This window comes from Schistocerca americana, chromosome 2 (assembly GCF_021461395.2).
Source record: "Schistocerca americana isolate TAMUIC-IGC-003095 chromosome 2, iqSchAmer2.1, whole genome shotgun sequence".
NCBI classification, from domain to species: Eukaryota; Metazoa; Arthropoda; class Insecta; order Orthoptera; family Acrididae; genus Schistocerca; species Schistocerca americana.
The window spans coordinates 738979475-738998307 of record NC_060120.1 but is presented as its reverse complement, the minus strand read 5'-3'; the positions used below and the strand labels follow the sequence as shown (position 1 = coordinate 738998307).

Below are 18833 nucleotides of genomic sequence, written 5' to 3'. Positions count from 1 at the left end.
GTTAACTTTAGACACAAAATATCCACTAAAGAATGGTTGCTGTTTGAAGAACCAAGCTTAGCTACTAATAAGCCACAACCTGTAACAGCAGGGACAGTGGAAACTTCTGAGGTTAACATATTTATAGATTTGGGAGTGAGGTATCACTTATCTCAAACGCATTTTTTAACTCGATACAGAATAATCAGCACATTCCATTACTGCCAGTGACTGGAGTATACATAATTGGGATAACGGGAACATGAAGTAAACTTTTAAATTACGAAACAGGTGAACTGCAGTATTGGAAATATGTTATTTCGTCAAACACACTTGATAGTCGAGAATATTAACAGAGAAGTACTGTTTGGTTTAGATTGGTTGTTAGAGTTTAAAGCCATCTTAAACTTTGAGGAACATCTTTTTTTCGGTAAAGGGGAGAGTAGATGCTGGACATCTTTTGTGACATATAGTCACTTTGAAGAACGAACAACGTCCGCCAGTCTCTGCAATTAACAGCTACAGAACTGATATACAAGACAAAGTTAATGAATCCCTAATACTAACCAATCAACAAAGACAAGATTTGTATAAAATTTTAATGGAGTATGAAGTGGTGTTTTCCGATTGTCAAGGTAACATCAGCGACTTTATCTGTAAGTTCAAATCAAAGATGACACTCCATGCTTTTGCAAACCTTTTGAAGGAAGCATTTCGGGATGAGATTAACAAAATGATTGATAATAATACTATAGAACGAAGTTCCAGTGTAATGAATAACCCTCTGGTCATGGTGAAGAAAGCTACAGGTGAGGTACGATTAGTCTTGGAGGCTCGTACATTAAACTGACATATAAAAATGCAAAAAGATCGACAGATTAATATAGACGAATTTTTCTCCAAGTTTGAAAAGGCGAGATTCTTTAGTACAATGGACTTGACCCCAGGATATTGGCAGATAAAATTACATCCAGAATCCAAAATTTATACAGCCTTTTTGTTTGATGGAAATGTATTGCCATTCGGACTTAATATCTCAGTGTCCATATTTATACTTGCATTAGATGAAGCAATAGAGAGAGATTTATTGAAGGATTTGATAATATACATAGATACTATCTTAATAATATCAGCTACTTGGGAGGAACATTGTCTAACTACGTGCAAGATTCCAAAAAAATTTAAAGAAAAAGCTATTATGGTGAAGCTGTCTAAATCGTTTTTCGCGAGCCAAGAACTTAAGTTCCTAGGTCAGATTATAAGGATAAGGGGAATTAGACCAGACCCTGAATGCATAAAAGCTATCAAAGAATGTCCGCACCCCAGAAATGTAAGACAATTCAAATGATTTATAGGCATGGCCGGATACTAACGACGGCAACTATGAGGGCAAGAGATAAATCACCCAAGAATTTTAAGTTTATTAAGAAAGGGTGTACCGTGGACTTGGGATCAAGGTGCAAATGATGCATTTGAAAACGTTAGAAGAGCACTTGTAGAGGCACCCATATAACATCATCCAGTTATGGGCGAACCGTTTAAAATTTCGACAGATGCATCTGATTATGGAATTGCTGCCAAACTTATCCAAGGTGAATGGGATCAGAGTAATGTAGAACACAGAACCATAGCTTTTGCTAGCCATACCCTAAATAAGGACAAACTAATTTACACAGCTACCAGTAGGAAACTATTGGCGGTTGTGTGGAGTAAACAAAACTTTCAAACACTAGTATGGGAACTAGAAATCCATATTTATACAGATCATCAAGCTTTATCCTTTCTGATGAGTAGTCGATAACTATGCAGTAGGTTGATGTGATAGATGCTTTTCCTGCAGGAATACAATATTAAGATACGATACGCAAATGGTTCCGAAAATATTGTACCTGATGCTTTATCGAGGCTAGCCATAGCAATGAAAGAACTGAAATGTACAGAAGGGTCCTGCGTTACTTTTGCCATTAATTTTATGTCAGCAGAATATCCTAACATCATTGTTAAGGAAATGGCTCAAAGAATAACAGGGAATATCCATCATGATCCTTATTTCACAGAAATGTTTTATATGTGTATCCAGATCTCCTTATCTCCTAATCAATTAAGAAATTGGAAAACTATAGATCATAACTTGTTTTGGAGAGACAGTGTAATATCACAGCGTTGGCGCTTGTGTTTTCTGAAGGAAATAGAAGACGAACTTGTATGGTATGTTCACACAGGATATGGACACTTTGGAATCAAATATGTATGTCCTATATGAATAAGTTTTATTATTTCAGGAATCTAAGTCATAAAATAGCATATGTGAAACTTGCCAGAGAGTAAAAGAGAATAATACTCACTTGAAATACAAAATGTGACCTATTATTCCTAAGTCATTACATGACCTCATAGTGGCGGATTGTTTTGGACCAGTTCCACAAGGAAAGGGAGGAGTATCATATGTTTTGGTTATCATAGAATGCTGGTCAACATATGTTAAAACTATATCTCATTCAAAGAGAAAATATGCAGACAGTTATATAATGTTTACAACAATACTCTCTAGAAGTAGGTAAACCAAAATGGTTTTTGTGGATAACGGACCATAGTTTGTGAGTAACGAATTTAGAGAATTTCTAACGTGGGAAAGTATTCGACAGGTGTTAATACCCAATTATAACCCATCATAAAATCCGTATGAACGAGCAATGAAGCAAAGTGGAATATTAGGTCTTACTTACTGCCATGAAAAACGTACTTCGTGGGCAACGAAAATTAAGGAGTTTGAACTTACTTTAATGTATTACCCCATTTATCGACTGGGTTGACACCTTTAGAAGTTATAGGCAAACCTTTTATAGCAGAACATCTAATTAAGTTTTTTTAATTGGCCTGAACAACCTAGTGTCAATTACCAAGTAGATCAGGAAATAATTTCTAAAAATTTGATTGAAAAGGCACAACAAAGAGTATGTAAGCACAATGAAAAGGCTGTTGAACCTCAGTACCAAGTCGATCACCTGGTTCTTATAAAACAACATCTTCACAGCTAAACTCTGAAGAAAGAGACTCATAAGTTTTTCCACAAATATGAGGGTTCTTACTGGGTACAAACAGTGATCTGCCCTAAGACGACTTTTTTAGTAGATCCCACAACTTGATTAGAGAAGGGGAAATACAATGTAAGGGATGTAAAATTCAATATCCCACATGGACGTTAACATTCTGAGTTAACGGGCAGAGTAACGACTGTTGGATCCCGAGATGTCTTTGGTATTTCTACCATACTAGTTTTGTTTCACCGCATTTCTTTAAAATCTAGAACTGTCCTGTAATCTTATTGCATAGAAAACCGGATATGACTATAAAACGGAGAACAACTTAAGAGAATCACAGAAAAAGTGATATAAATTGAATAGATTATTACATTTGTGGAAAATATAATATGATGTGATTAGTTGAACAACTGTTATACCATAGTGTATAGACTTTTTATTTTGTATAGAGTATTTTACATCTTTTATGAGATGTGATATAGATGGGAGGGTTTGTATAAATTTTGAAAGAGGTGGGTGTTGTAGCTAAAAGCTTGATTTAGAAGAACAGATAAATCATGACAAACAAAAAACACACATCACACCTTTCAAACAATCCTCACAAACAAGTCTGCCTGATTTTTCATCATTTGCATTTCCATAGGGTTGCTAGGATTTCCTTAGGGGACCTCAAAGGGGGAAGATAGGACAAGTTCATTCTGTAGGAGACGATTTAACACCAAATCTCCACTGAGTTTCCTATCTTTGGAGCTATCTTCTTTCTCTTCTTCGATCCTAGCATCCACATCTATTTTTTCTTTTCTTACTTCTCATTTGAGGACCTGTCTATTTTTTCCCTCTTTTCATATTCACAAATTTCTATCGCTCAAGTCCTTTCTTATTTCCATGTTTACTAGGAACCTAAATCTTATTTGTAGATAAGAAGGTTGAAAAATCAGACTACACGAATACACATCCACATATACACAAATATACACTTCTACACAAACATTAAATTATGTAAGACAAAGAAACTCACGATGTGAGAACCACCAGGTGTTGTAGGGGAAAAGGTGTGTACATAGGGTATTATGCGCACATATATGGGGAGTTCTGACATTTCTACATCGAATATACATGACTAGAGGTGCACATAAACGAACAACAGTGCAGGTTTAAATAGAGATTAGAACAGTCACAATGAACTCATGTGCAAAGGCATATAAGTTTATGGAACGAACATGCTACATAATGAACAACTATAAAGTATAAATGAGTAATGGATAAATAAGAAAGAGGCGTGAGCAAACAAAGAAAATGAAAGTAGGAGAGGAATTACTAATGTTGATCGTTAAGAATGTTGAATTGAAGGATAGTGGGACGTAAATAATATACGTAGACATAGTATCTATTGAAAGTATAGAAGTTGATAAGTAGAGGAGAACTCTAGGGAGTAAATGATATATTAAAGAATGAATGCGAAGCTTAAGATAGATTTAAATCTTTACCAGAAGATACTTAATTATGGTATACATAGAAATGTATACTAGGATAATCAACCATGAGGCCTACTCAGAAACGATAAGGGAGGCATACCCAGCTTCACTAAGTATAAAGGGCAGGTGCACTTATGTGGAGATAGGACAATCTGTGGCCTAAAAAATAGGGATGTTTTGTAAGGAGTGTACCTATCAGAATGGATAGAGGAAGTGCTCTCATGAGGTCAACCCACAAGCACGGAATAGGTGCCGATCCTAGGAGAAGGGGACAGTATCATGGCATAAGTCACAAATTTTATAGGGATTATTCTGGGAAGTGTGAATTCTATGAACGACTAGCATTATTATGTTTCATGGAAATAAATGAGTGTTAAAAGAACACTTTCATTTCGTCCAGAGTTCCTCCAAGCTACAAATAATGAAAATAGTACATACTAGGAAAAAGGTAGTAAAAAAGATAGGAATAGAAAATATATTACTCATTTATCATAAACACCTGAAGTTTATGATTGAAAAAAAGGAAATAAAGAAAAGATAAAGAGTCCTCGCAATGCCTAAATATTAGTAAAACTTACTAAAACCACGAGTAAATGCTCATGCCTTAATAACAAAGTAAAATAAGAAAAGAGTAGAGAAACAATAAGTGAAAGATTGTTCAAAAGAGGACAGGGAATTGTTATTGAAAGGAAAGATATGTTTAAAAACATATGTGAGAAATGTATACTGTTAAGATATGAAATGTTATCATGAATGATAGAAAATGTGTGTGGATCTCGATAATGATTTTCAATTTATTTTACCAGAAAGCTGTTATAATTAAATACTGATTGGAACTTTCAGTTAATTGATGGACAAATGAAATTCAATATAAAGGAATGAAGGAACTTAAAAATAAAACCTAATTTCGTGATATAGAGCTCACTCTGTAGATTTTCCTTTAAAATTTTGTTTTTTCCATTTAAAATTTATATCCCTTATATTATCAATATCAAGGAGTGTAGTCACTGTATGGATAAAAAAATATTGAAGATTTTCATAAGGATAAATATTCGAAACATGGATATCACAATTATGTAAATAATGTGTTAAGAGACACCAGAAAATCAAAGTTAAATGTGAATGTGGTAGAACTTCAAACAAGCATTCGCTCAAACAACAGTTCATAGTAATCTTATATCTGATAAAGAAGAAAGAATTAGGAAAATTTTAGGTAAATAAAATTTGTGGATGGTAAGAGGATTTGTTTCCTTATTTTATGTTAAACTCAATTTTCTTAGTAAAAATGTGACTGTGATAATAAAATAATTGTGAAGTGGTGGAAATAAAAAATAAATAAAATAAAAAAGATGTAAAATAAAAATCATATATAAATTTTAGTTTGGATAGTAGAACGTAAGTGTAGGCTCTGGGTCAGTTTTCTCAAAATGAAAAAACGTGCGTTTTTGACTTAGAGGGGAAAAGAGAGCTAGAACCCACACTTTTGCTCTAAAACTAAACTAATTTTCGTCAAAACAGACCTTGGAAGGGCTAACAGTACCGACTGGCAGCCATGTCGTCCTCAGCCCACAGGCGTCACTGGATGTGGAGATGGAGTGGCATGTGGTTAGCATACTGCTCTCCCAGCCATATGTCAGTTTATGAGACTGGAGCCACTATACCGGTGTCTCTTTTTTCTTGTTTCTTGATCCTGGCATCTTGAGATCTCTTGTGAAGAATCACGATAGAAGTTTGGTAGTGGCATGGGACAATCTTTTGTGGGTGAATTCGTTTCTGACTAATAATCTGTCTGGTTAATGTGATATAATAATATATGGCCCATTCAGTTATGCTGGCATTTATTACTGGTTGTGATGTGAACTGCTGTTTGGCAGTGTTGGTGAGTATTCAAAATCAACTTGCAATTAATGTTCATTTATCAATAAGAATAGTGCACATCAGTGAAATGCAATATCAATGAAGTTACGCAACAGTTGGTAATTTACCTTTTGAAATGACTGGTTTATTGGCATTTCTGGAAAAGATCACTCTAAAACTCTCATTCAAACAGAAAATTCCGTGTAACAGATAGTATGTGTAATGGTACTTATTACATCTCAGATCGTTCTAATGAATGAATTGATTTGCATTACAGTGTTGCTAATCAATGTGATCAAAAAGGTGATATGTGTCCTAATTAAAACCGAACCTCGATATTTTGAATAAATTTTCGGTTAGTTTTTATCAATAATCAATATTTGTCTCGAAAAGTAATTTCAAGCTTCGTGAATTAAGTCCAAGCTCGTTTACAATTATTATACGCGATTTAAAGGAAACCTTAATCACACGCTATCATGTAATGTGTTTCAAATTGAGGATGCAGGTTTCAATTTTCCCTGATGATCTAAACGACTTTTTGTAATAACGTGATGTCTCTATTTCATGCAAAGTCTAAATTAAACTGGATTTGTCTCTATTCAGCTCAAAATCACAAAATGAAATTCACCGCACAGGTCACCGAACTGTACACACGCACTTTCAGCACTCTAAGTGGTAACTCGTCTAACAGTAAAAGCCGCACATAAATTCACAATATTTACATGCATACAAAAATCAAATCACCTTTATATTAAACAGATAAATTATGGCATGACGTCACGAATTGATACTTGCTTGGAATCAGTGAAATACCTGCACTGAAAAATTATGTCAGTTGAGTAATTTACGGACTTTTATGATAAATTTGGTACTACTTGCATTGCTACACCTCTACTTCTCAACCACAATCAAGTAGCTCCTCAGTTTGCCTCATAAATGTTGAGTGCACCCTGCTTGCCAACAGTGCTCGCCAGACTGGAAGTGCTAGCCCAGCCCGACAGCGCTTAACTCGAGTTATCTGATGGCAACTAGTGTTACCATGCAGCAAGGCCATTGGCAACATTTTTGTTCTACTGACCCTTAAATTTAGCAAATGACCTCTTGTAACACAGCTTGTATGAAGCATCAGTCTGTTCCGTGGCAATACTTTTGCCAGTGGTCACATGAGTATCGAGTGTGGTAACACTCGGACATTGATTTTGCAGTCCCTTCTGAAACACACAGTGGTTGTTTATGGTAGATATTGGCAAAAATCTCCTTTTGTAGACCCCATGGTATCCACCATGAATGGTAGAACTGTATTGGCTTTGTCCTCTTCTTGTCTCAAAGGTCTTCCCACGGTTCCTGACACCGAGCGAGGTGGCGCAGTGGTTAGCACACTGGACTCGCATTCGGGAGGACGACGGTTCAATCCCGTCTCCGGCCATCCTGATTTAGGTTTTCCGTGATTTCCCTAAATCACTTCAGGCAAATGCCGGGATGGTTCCTTTGAAAGGGCACGGCCGATTTCCTTCCCCATCCTTCCCATACACGAGCTTGTGCCCCGTCTCTAATGACCTCGTTGTCGACGGGATGTTAAACACTAATCTCCTCCTCCTCCATGATTCCTGTCTAGGACAATGGGCCATAGTTCACGTCAGCCGATTTTCAATAGTGGCATACAACATGTAACCACTGCAGTCTAACAGGGTGAAGCTAAACACTTTGTTCGAAAGTTCGAAAGTCACATGGAAAAACTCTAATCTTCCCATACATGAGGGAGAGCTTTACAGATTTTCCTTTCCTCCTGCTGCTCCTTGATACATGATGGTAAGTCACTGTCAGAATTACTACACAGTCATCACCATCTTACTGGTTGCGTCTTCGGCTGCTGCTGCTGCAGAAACAGCTCCTTCCTGTGAACCAGACGAAGTCTCAAGTGCATGACAAAGTTTTTGGTGAGAAGCAGCATTGGAAGAACAGTGTCATCACACAGGTAACTTGTGTCATTCATCTTATGTCATTCAAGATTTCTTTGGGCTGCAGAATCAACTGTGGCGCTCTTGTGTCAGTGATACTGCCATAGAATATTTGCCCACAGACCCAACACATCTGCTGTATTCTACAGCAACAGTTCATCTCCATCTATCCAGTGGACCTCATTGGCATGGTCCAGTGCGGTACCTATGGAGATCGATGTTGCGTCACAGCTGATGTCACCGCCATTCTCACAGGAAGAGCCGCTGTCCATGGAGGCAGCATCTCTGAAGAACAGGCACAGTGCCCTTGAGTTACCACTAGTGTCATTTCGACGACAGGATCTGCGTCTTGGGATGTATACATGCAGTTTGTGGACAGGTTATAGCCTAGGTTCCTGGTCACTCGCAAGGTGGACACTGGGGTGTGGACAGGGAACTGCCATTGGTCATTACTCCAATCCCTGTCCACATTCAGACCTCCCTGGCGCCAACACATAGCCCTGCACAACATGATGAGATAGAGGTAGGGCTGGGTGGAAGAGAATGTGGTGTCATCTGAAGAGTGAGGTTCCATGATAAAGTTGATACCTTAGGTGGAGCCACAAGATAATGACAGTTACTGTCAGACACAGCTACAAATGGGAGATGTCAACGAAAAATGCCCTCAAGAGGTTCCCTGTGCCACCACTGCTGGAAGTCTACTTACATCAGAGTGCAGCACTGCGTGCCTCACTGTGAAATAGCTTCATTGTAGTTCAGCAGCGACTTAGTGTCGTTAAATAGAAGAGTGTACTAAATTTCAGAGTTAAATACAAGATGATATTTGACTGTAACTTTAGTCTGAGAACATTTCTGTCTAGAACAGTTATTCAGTACAAGTATTATATACATTTGAGAGAAGTGCAGTACTATTATTCAGTGTAAAGAACAGTCATCATTGGGTTCTGAGACAATATTATGCATTATAGTTCCACATATGACTGTGGATGTTTTCTGAATCTGATCTAATAATACGAGGGCCATTTCATAAATAATGCACACTAATGTTTTTTACTTACACGTTTATTTTTTTCAGTGTCTATTTACAGTCCTTCAGTACAGTCTCCCTACTCCTCTACGACCAAATACCAATGTCTCAGAAGCTCTATTATTCCGTCAAGGACACCACTTCTGTTCATCCACCCAATGGCTCAGGTGATGGTGGGAGAAAGCTCTTTCAAAGAAAGATAATGACGTCCACACATAGGTCTTTTCAGTTTCAGAAATAAGTCGAAGTTTGGTGGACTCGTGTCCAGGTGGTAGGGAGGAAGTGGCAACGCTTCCCATCCATATTCGCGCAGCTTTGGGACTACAACAATGCCGATACGCGATACGCGCATTGTCATTGAGAATGAGCGGCCCAACTTTGAGCAACTGAAGTCGGGTTTTGCGCTTTTTTTTTGCACAGATTTTGTGTGACGTTGCGATAATACACTGCTGTGACTCTTGTTCCACATATGAGTCTATCTGTCATGATTCGTTGGTGATCCTAATAAAAAATCATCGTTTGCTTGAGCTTTTATTAAGCACATCTAACTTTTTTTTGTGTTAGGTGTCTGAAGTTCTCCACTGTGAGTTCAACTCTGGCTCAGAGTCTCTAATCCATGTTTCATCAATAGCGACAACTCGACTCATGAATCCTTGACCTTCATGATCGAATCTTTGTTTGAACATGGTTGCAGTGTCCAGGCGTTTCTGCTTCTCTTCAGCAGCCGAACAATGTGGGACCCATCTTGTAGAAATATTTCTCTTTTTTTAAAATCTTTGTCAGAATATGGAATACCAATGGTAGGTAAATTCCCTGGCTTCAGAGAGTTCCTCGCTAGTCGCACTGCGATCTTCTTCAAGAGTATATGCCACAAGTTTCACACTTAGTTCATCTGTTGATGTTTTTGATAAGATTATCGTCTAATGTCATATAACCACCACGAAAACGATTAACCCAATGCGAGACTATGCTAAGACTCATTGTAGATTCACCACAAACTTCATTTAATGCTTTATGAGTTTCTGTGAGGCTTTTACTGCGTGTACTTTCGATCATGATGTACGACCTGTAGCCTTCTACAGTCACAGAATTCGAGACCCCTGTGGGCTCCATTTCTACTTCTCGCCAATTTTTTTGTTAGAGTACTCTGCGAAAACGCAAAAATATTTGCTTCTTCCTCAATCTTCCAACTATATCTGACATAGTTTTCATTGTTGTTGCATCGAACGATCCACAGTAATACCAATGTCCCTGTCCCTGTGTTATAGAAAGTTCTCGACCTCCACCTAAAGTTAAAACCGCAAAACTGTCATCTAACCTTGCTACAACATATAAAACTGTCGTTTTCGTTTGAAAATTTTGCACAATCAGGAATATTTATTTCAGTCATGATTTTAACTTATCATTACCATGAGTAGTTCACATATACTCAGTTATGATGTAATTTAAAGAGTAATTTCAACAATAAATGGCTTATGCACTTAAATGATAGTTCTGTATGCAACAAAATAATACTGTAGTGCTTTGTGAAATTAAATCTTTATATCACTTTCACAAGCAAAACAAGCATGCAACTTATTAACCAGTATAGCTTATAACAAATAGATTGTTGGATTACTTTGTTTGCATTCACTTTTGTTTCCATGCATTCTCACAGCATGTGTCACACTAGGTTACAATGCCAAGTGATTAGCAAGTGAGTATTGATGTCCCATATGAGCACTCAAGTTTACAAATATAGTCTTGTTTAAACATTTACTCACAACTTCATTAACTGTTAAACGAATGGTCTTCTGTGGAGATACATATAACGTCACTTGTGAAACCAGGATCCTCACTTTGCTTCCATTTATTTTTCTATAAAGTGAAAATCAAGTATCATACACATCGCGTCACTTATGAAACCAGGAACCACACTTTGTTACCATTCATTGTTCTAGAAAATGGCAACTAAATACTGTATCAAACATAACCAAGACATAAACATATGCTCTTATAGAATAAATGATAAGCATCAATTCAAATAGTCTCAAATCTCAGTCACATTTTGTAAGAACAACAGAACATGTGCTCTTGTCCTTGTAGTTCTTCTGTAAGGCCTACATCATATGATACAAGTGACTTTGCCGCTTGAGGCGACAGTTCAGCTGCTGAAGAAGCTTGATTCTCTTGGAAACTCTTCCAACTTAACAATTAGCACACAGTAGAATAATGAATGCTGTGACACCAGCTGGCAACAGCGAAGGATGACAAGTCAAACATCTAATTCTGTCATATAAATAGAAACCAGTCACTGAAACATTTGCTGCAATGTACATTCCGCGCATGCAGGAGAAACGATGAAGAAATAGTTTGATGCGAAGAGCCGTGATGTGACTTGCCGGCCAGTGTGAATTGACTTTAAGGCTCTTATGCGAAAACATTGAGTTGAAGTTCAATCAAACTGAGCTCTGAGGGAACACTCTGAACATATAGTGCCGTATTTTAATGATATGCTATATTACGCCGCAAAGTCTTGATCCACCTGCCCTTCCTTGTACTATCCTTCGTGAACTTGCGTCTTGTAAACATAAAAATGGATGAAAATGCCGAACAAAGTAGTCCATGTTTAAACCAAAGGCATTATTTCAGCTAAAGCATTTACCTTTTTATGAATAATACTACTATTCACACTCGCTGCTCGTACTGTTTTGGTCGCAAACTTACGGCCGAATGTACCTCGGTGCCATTAGCGCAGTCGCTGGTTTTACAGTTTCGGCATAGATACTAACATCCTTGGTGTGGACCAGTGGCACCAGTGATTTCTACGTAGAGCCACGGCTATTCGGCTAATAGCTTTGGATTAGACGCGGCGTGTGATGTGATGCTTCAATGTTGAGCATAAATTGTTGTGTACATCGGGAAGTAGAGTGAAGACTGTATAAATTATCTGCGAATGTTGTGATTTGTGTGCCTGATCTTGGTGGAACTGTGTTTGCCATCAAATAATTCAGAAGAACAATATTTAAAATCTTAGGAATCGTGGCGCAGGACGTTTGCATTTGACATAAACTGCAATGACCTCTATTTCATCGCCATCAATAGAACTAAGTAGTTACCGTGATCAACATTTCAAGGTAATATTTATGTGCGCAATTTTGAGCACCATCTTACAAGAATGAAGTATGTTCCAATAATGACTATTGATAGTGATTCATTTCTTCTATGTCGTGTGTGTGTGTGTGTGTGTGTGTGTGTGTGTGTGTGTGTGTGACCAGGAACCAATTCCGATGGTATAATGCAAAGAACATCACATAATCGCTTCGTTTTTCACATGTAGGCTTAACTAACGTGCGACAACCACGAAAATTAATACTTTTACTAAACGTATGTACTATTGATGTAGGATCTCGTAAAGTTGAGTGGTAGCCAGGGTTAAATTTCAGATGAAACTGATTTTTTTCTCTAGTTCTGTTCCTGTTGTTTTTTAATACTATCTTAGTGTCATGTCATCTGATGACTAATCACTATCAAGAGAAAATGTCGCACTACTGTCTCCCGCTGGATGTTAAATAAAAAATCTGCTTGGAAATTGCCCTAAGGACAGGGTAAATCTGACATTCACAGGGTAATTTTCAGACAGCTTATTTAGAATGACTTAAGATTCCCCAGGGAAGTGCAAGACAAAATGTGCACTGCATTTGGGCTTCAGGCAGAGTTACGAAACAGTCCGCTTTAAAAGGTATGAGAACCTTTAAAAGAAATAGTATTTCAAAATACAATTTAGCCTACACATTTCCGTGCTTTAAAGTGCTGTTTGTGATTCTTTTTTTTTCATTACAGTGGTTATTTCACGTTAGTGGCTTTAATGTGAAAGGGGTCAATTGACTCTGATTTACCCACAAAAAACAGGGATGATTTTGCAACAACTTCCACTTGTTTTTCAACGGCAACCGCTACATAGTCTCGCTGAAGCATATTAAAAACGTCATTTAAACTTCCATCAGATCTTTCTTTTTGTTTAGCATTATCTAGGCAAAAACTGGTCTTGTCGAAATTGTAAAAATCCGTCATACAAATTTGCTCCATTTCACCTTTCACCAGATTATGAATGAATCTTTTGTAACGTTACCTCAGGCTTCCTGTAAGGGCTGTGATCTCTTCACTGTCGGGTCATGGTGTTTCTTAAAGTTTTAGAACCAGTTTTCTCCTAGGCTCTCAATGTTAAAAAGAGAATGAATGTGCTCAATCACATAAATTTTTATAGTTCTTTAAGTTATGGTGCTTACACTAAGACTTCCATTCACTTTTGCACTCACTCTTAGTATGTTGTTCTCTCAGAGTAGCAGTTATGTTTCTTGATGAACCTATGTTTGTTGCATTTTTTACAGCAGCTAAATCTTTTACTTGAAATGTATCACATTTGTCAAGTAGGGCTACTCACAACATGCTATCTGAACATTTCCCCTCAGCATATGAAAAATCTGTCTGTTTTTCCAGAACTCTCGAATTGGCCACACTAATGCCTAGAAATTTTATTTCCTGCTTGATGAGTTTGAGTTTAGATTGACAACTCTGCTGAAAATTTGGGTATTGTTGATGCTCTGGTTTGGTGGAAAATTAAATGAGAAGTTACTGGAAAAAATACACTAATCGTTTTACAATGCTTTCTAAACCAATGCTGTTGTAATATTATAGGAAAAATGACTCAAAACACATTTATCTGTCAGTTAGGGCCTAGTATTGGTTATCTGTCTTGAGCATAATGCAGTTTAATTAAAGAGAATTATACCAGATGCATTTTGCTTTTATTTTTAATGCAACTTCTGTGGTTATTCTGCAAGTTGGATACATATGTTAGTACATTTTTGGTTCTTATGTTGAAAACAGCATTTTGTTTTATAAGAATACTTCGAATGTATACTGCCACTACTGTACTGTGTAGTTTTACATATACAGACCTATTACACACTCTAAAGACACAAGATTGTCAAGTTCAAGTGTTATAGTGTTGCCCCCCCCCCCCACCTTCCCCACTGAGATATTGATGGTAACAAACCGAGCTGTAATAAACTATAAGCGCAAGGTAAATTCATAAAATCTGTATTACAGTTTTGGTGGCTCTACATTACTATTACCGGACTGACTGTGGTTAGATACATGTAATTGAGAAATGCATATGGTGATATGACATCATTAGGCATGTGTTGTGATTTGTTGGGAGGGGACATGATAGTGACAGTTTACGTTCGTAAACACCTGCATTTTTTCATGTTTGGTAGAATGTCCAACATTGTCCCAGAAATAAATGTTGAGAGAACAGAAGAGGCTCTCTCCTGGAACTGCAGAGTATGCAGTAGAAACATTTTGCTTGGGTTACAGGAAAGGAAAATCTGTGCCGTTCAGGGCCAGTTAGAGGGAGCAAGGAAGGAACTGATAATGATCAAGGGAGATAGGGGGGGGGGGGGTGGTTAGGAAATGGCAGCTGTTAGGAGGACAGGAAGAAAGAGAACACGATCTGACAGTTTTATCAACAACACCAAAAACAGATATCTACCACTGCCAGAGTTAAGTGGAGAAGAGCCTCAGGTAGAACGAGGAGCAGGAACTGTGCAGCACACTTCAACTGAGGCCAAGAAGCCTAGGAATGTACAAAGTGTTTGGAAGAAGAAAGTGCTGCTGCTAGGTAGTAGCCATGGGCACGGTGTATGCCCTCAGTTACAGGATAGTTTAGGGGCAGCGTACCGGGCCACCAGTATCTTCAAGCCAAAGGGGCTAAGTCATGTGGTAGAGGACTTAGGGTCTTTATGTAAGGCCTTTACAAAAAAGAACCATGTAGTGATAGTGGATGGGGTGGGAAACAGTTTGGACAGGGATGGGTCATATGACATAGGTGGTGACCTCGACAAGATAGCTTCCCTGACTCATGGCACCAATGTACAATTGGGTGAGCTGTTCCAGCATCATGATTGTGGTCAATCACCTTAATGGAGCTATGAGGCGAATCAATGTGGGGTTAGGGATAGCTCTGAGGACAGCCAACTTTGCTCATGTTTCTCTGGTGCCCATCGGGACTATCTACAAATGAGATTTCACTAGGCATGGCCTACACCTAAACAGAGCTGGGAAGAGAAGATTGGCACAGCCGATTCATAAAAGTGTAGGGGGTGGATATTTGGCCTCACATGGTCAAATACCTGTTGTCATAGGTAGGAAAAGTAGGTCTTTTTTAGGATGAATCCAGACAACAGGTTCCCCTGCCGAAAGAGTGTCTCCAGCAGTTTAAAAAATACTGAAACAAAAAATCACAACATAGATTTTGACACTTCAGATATCACACATACCAGATGTCACAAAGGAAAACAAACCATTGGAAAGAGTTACATGGGGCATTTCACAGACTTAACAATCCTCCATCAAAATATGCAAACAGTAAAAAGTAAAATACAACTATTAGAAGTTGAGCTCAAATCTTTGAACTGCACAGTAGTTTGTGTTACTGAGCACTGGTGTAGACACACGGAAATCCAACATGTAGTATTATCATTGTAGAAAAGGGCAAACTCTTATTGCAGAACTGCTTCAAAGGGTGGAGGATCATGCATTTATATCAGAAAAGGAACACAGTTCAAATCAAGACATGACCTCAGCACAGTAAGGGAAGACAAACACTTTGAGATATCAGCTATTGAATTGACAGGGCGTGATATCACCAAGAAATTAATCATTTTGTGTGTGTATAGATCTCCCAGTGGTAGTGTGCACACTTTTTTCAATAACTTAACAGATGTCCTAGATAAAGTCCCACCAGGAGCACTGTCATAAATATCCTTCAAAGTTTTTGCATGTGCCTATTGGTCAATAGTGCAACAAGGGTTACTCCAATGACTGCATCAGTAATTGACGATGTGGCCACGAATATGGACAGTGAAAAATGTGATGTAGCTGCAGAAGATCTCAGACCATCTCTGTGAAATAACAACAGTAAAATCAGGCATCGAGTCATTCCCTAAACTACAAGCCTATAAACGACATCTATTAGAAATCAAAATAAAAGATTTTCATAAGAACTAGCAAAATAAAATAATAAAAAAAAAAGCTGGGATGAAGTGTATAAGGAAACCAATGTGAAAATGAAATTCTCAAAATTCTCCACATTATTTAAATTGAACTTTGAAAAGGCATTTCCAAAAGTATGCATGTCTGTATCAACATATCACAAGAACAGGTAGATAACAGCAGGTATTGAGAAGTCCTCCCAAACACTTAAATAACTTAGTTCCATAAAAAAAAAGTCGCAATGATCCAGAACTCTTAATTTTCTATCATAGATACAAAAAGATCTATAGGAAGGTGCTGATTGCTGCAAAAAAGTCATTTAATGACAAAATAATATATAATGCAGAGAATAAAAGCAAAGCAGTCTGAGATATTAGAAAAAAGGAAACAGAGAGAGGCAAACAAATGCAAAACAACATACTGCTAAGGGTGGGGGATAAGGTAATAAATGATCCACAATACTTAGCAAACTATGTAAATGAGCATTTTTCAAGTATTGCAGCGAAGTTACAGCAAAAATTCCCCAAAACAAATATAACCCTTGTAAATAATGTTACACTAAATACAATGATGTTACTTCCAACCACATAGAATGAAGTCAATAAAACTGTTCAAAAACTAAAAAATAAGAAATCAGTAGGTTTAGATGAGGTGCCAATGTATGTACTGAAACAATGCTTAGAGATTGTACAAGGACCCTTAACAAATATAATAAATGAATCCTTCACATCAGGAATATTTCCAGAGCAGTTAAAACAGGCAAGAGTTGTACCTTTGCTTAAAAAAGGTAATGAAGAAGACATAGAAAGTTACTGGCCCACTTCCCTGCTGTCACCATTCTCAAAAATAAATACAATCCTTTAAGCGAATAACAGTTTGGTTTCCGAAGTGGCAAAAATGCTGAGTCAGCCATAGCAGAATTCACAAAAGTTTTACTTGATGCTCTTGATAAAGATGAGTGTCACAGGCATATTTTTGGATCTTTCTAAGGCCTTTGATACAATCGACCACAAGACTCTATTAAATAAATTAGAAGTATTAGGAATAAGAGGGGTAGTTAATGACTGGTTTGGATCATACCTGGCAGTAGAGGTAACACATATTTCAAATAGATCTAAACATTTAGTAAAAAACATATCAGAATCAAAATAGCAATAAAGTGACATTGAACATAAAGAAAACTAATGCCATGAATTTCAGTTTGGAAAGGAAAACTGACAATGTTAAATGTAGATGGCACCCCTATAGATGGCAAAAAGTACAAAATTTCTAGGAATGAATATTGATTCTCAGTTGAATTGGTGTGAACACACAAAGGTACTTGTAAACAGAATGTTATCAGTATGTTATGCCCTTAGAATCCTATCATCAGTGTTTAACATGTAGTGTCTTTTATTTGTGTGCTATTCATATGTACATTCAATTCTTAGCTATGGCATACTTTTTTAGGGAACAAATGCACAAAATATGATCACAATTCTCAAACTCCAAAAAAAGAGCCGAAAGAATAATAACCAAAATTAGTAGTTGAGCTCACTGTAAAGATCTGTTCAAAACACTGGGGATTTTAAGTGCTCCAGGTGAATACATTTACCAGTCAGTTGTACACATCAAAAATAACGTAGGTAATTACTGCACAAACAAGAACTAAACTCGGATTACATTTACCAAGAAAAAAATAAACATAAAACTCAAAACAGTATTTTCTACCAAGGAATAAAACTGTACAATAAATTACCAATAGAGATTAAAGAAATTGCAAAAAAATACACATATTTAAAAAGACAGCTAAAAAGTACCTGTTATGAAATACATTTTATACAGTGAAGAATTATTCAGACAAAACAGAGTAGGGGTTTGGTAAAAAAGGTCATATAAATAAATAACAATAATGATTATAAAACATCCAACATTCCACATAACACCTTCACACTATGTTTTTTCCTTCTTTTTTCCTTTTCTATAAATACTTATCCCCAGGCTTTGCATAGTACAATACTAACACCTCTTCCTCTTTCTGAGTTCAAAATCTCACTCGTTGTAGATGGATGCTGACTCGGTTTTTCAGCATTGCAAATGGGAAGTTGCGGTACAGAAAATGACGCAGAGATCACCAGTGTGTGTGTGTGTGTGTGTGTGTGTGTGTGTGTGTGTGTTGTGAAAAAATGTGTATATAATGTGTGCAGTGACTGATAGTGAGATATGAGTGAAAAGTGTGGCATTGCATTATTTAATAAGGTTTTTTATAAATATCCATGTAAAAAGAGATCTACGAATAAAGCTGCTACTGCTACTACTAAATGAGTAAAAACATTGCTCAAAGTTATTAAGTTGTACTTTTCATACATAGTGTATTTGCCAAAATGTGACATTGAGTAAATGCAAAATGCAATTAGTGAAACCTGCATTGATGTCAATAAAAATACAAGTGTAGTTATTTACAAATTAATTTCAAGCA

General features: G+C 37.1%; 1 protein-coding gene across 1 annotated transcript in view; it reads left to right on the top strand.

Moving 5' to 3' along the window:
• Nucleotides 1–12150: 12150 nt before the first annotated feature.
• Nucleotides 12151–18833, top strand: part of LOC124595333 (nuclear cap-binding protein subunit 2) — a 41925-nt gene continuing 35242 nt past the window's right edge. Inside the window, exon 1 of the mRNA XM_047134039.1 lies at nt 12151–12453. Within this exon, the coding sequence (XP_046989995.1) occupies nt 12394–12453 (60 nt within the window). The 5' untranslated portion in view covers nt 12151–12393. The remainder of the gene's footprint in view (nt 12454–18833) is intronic.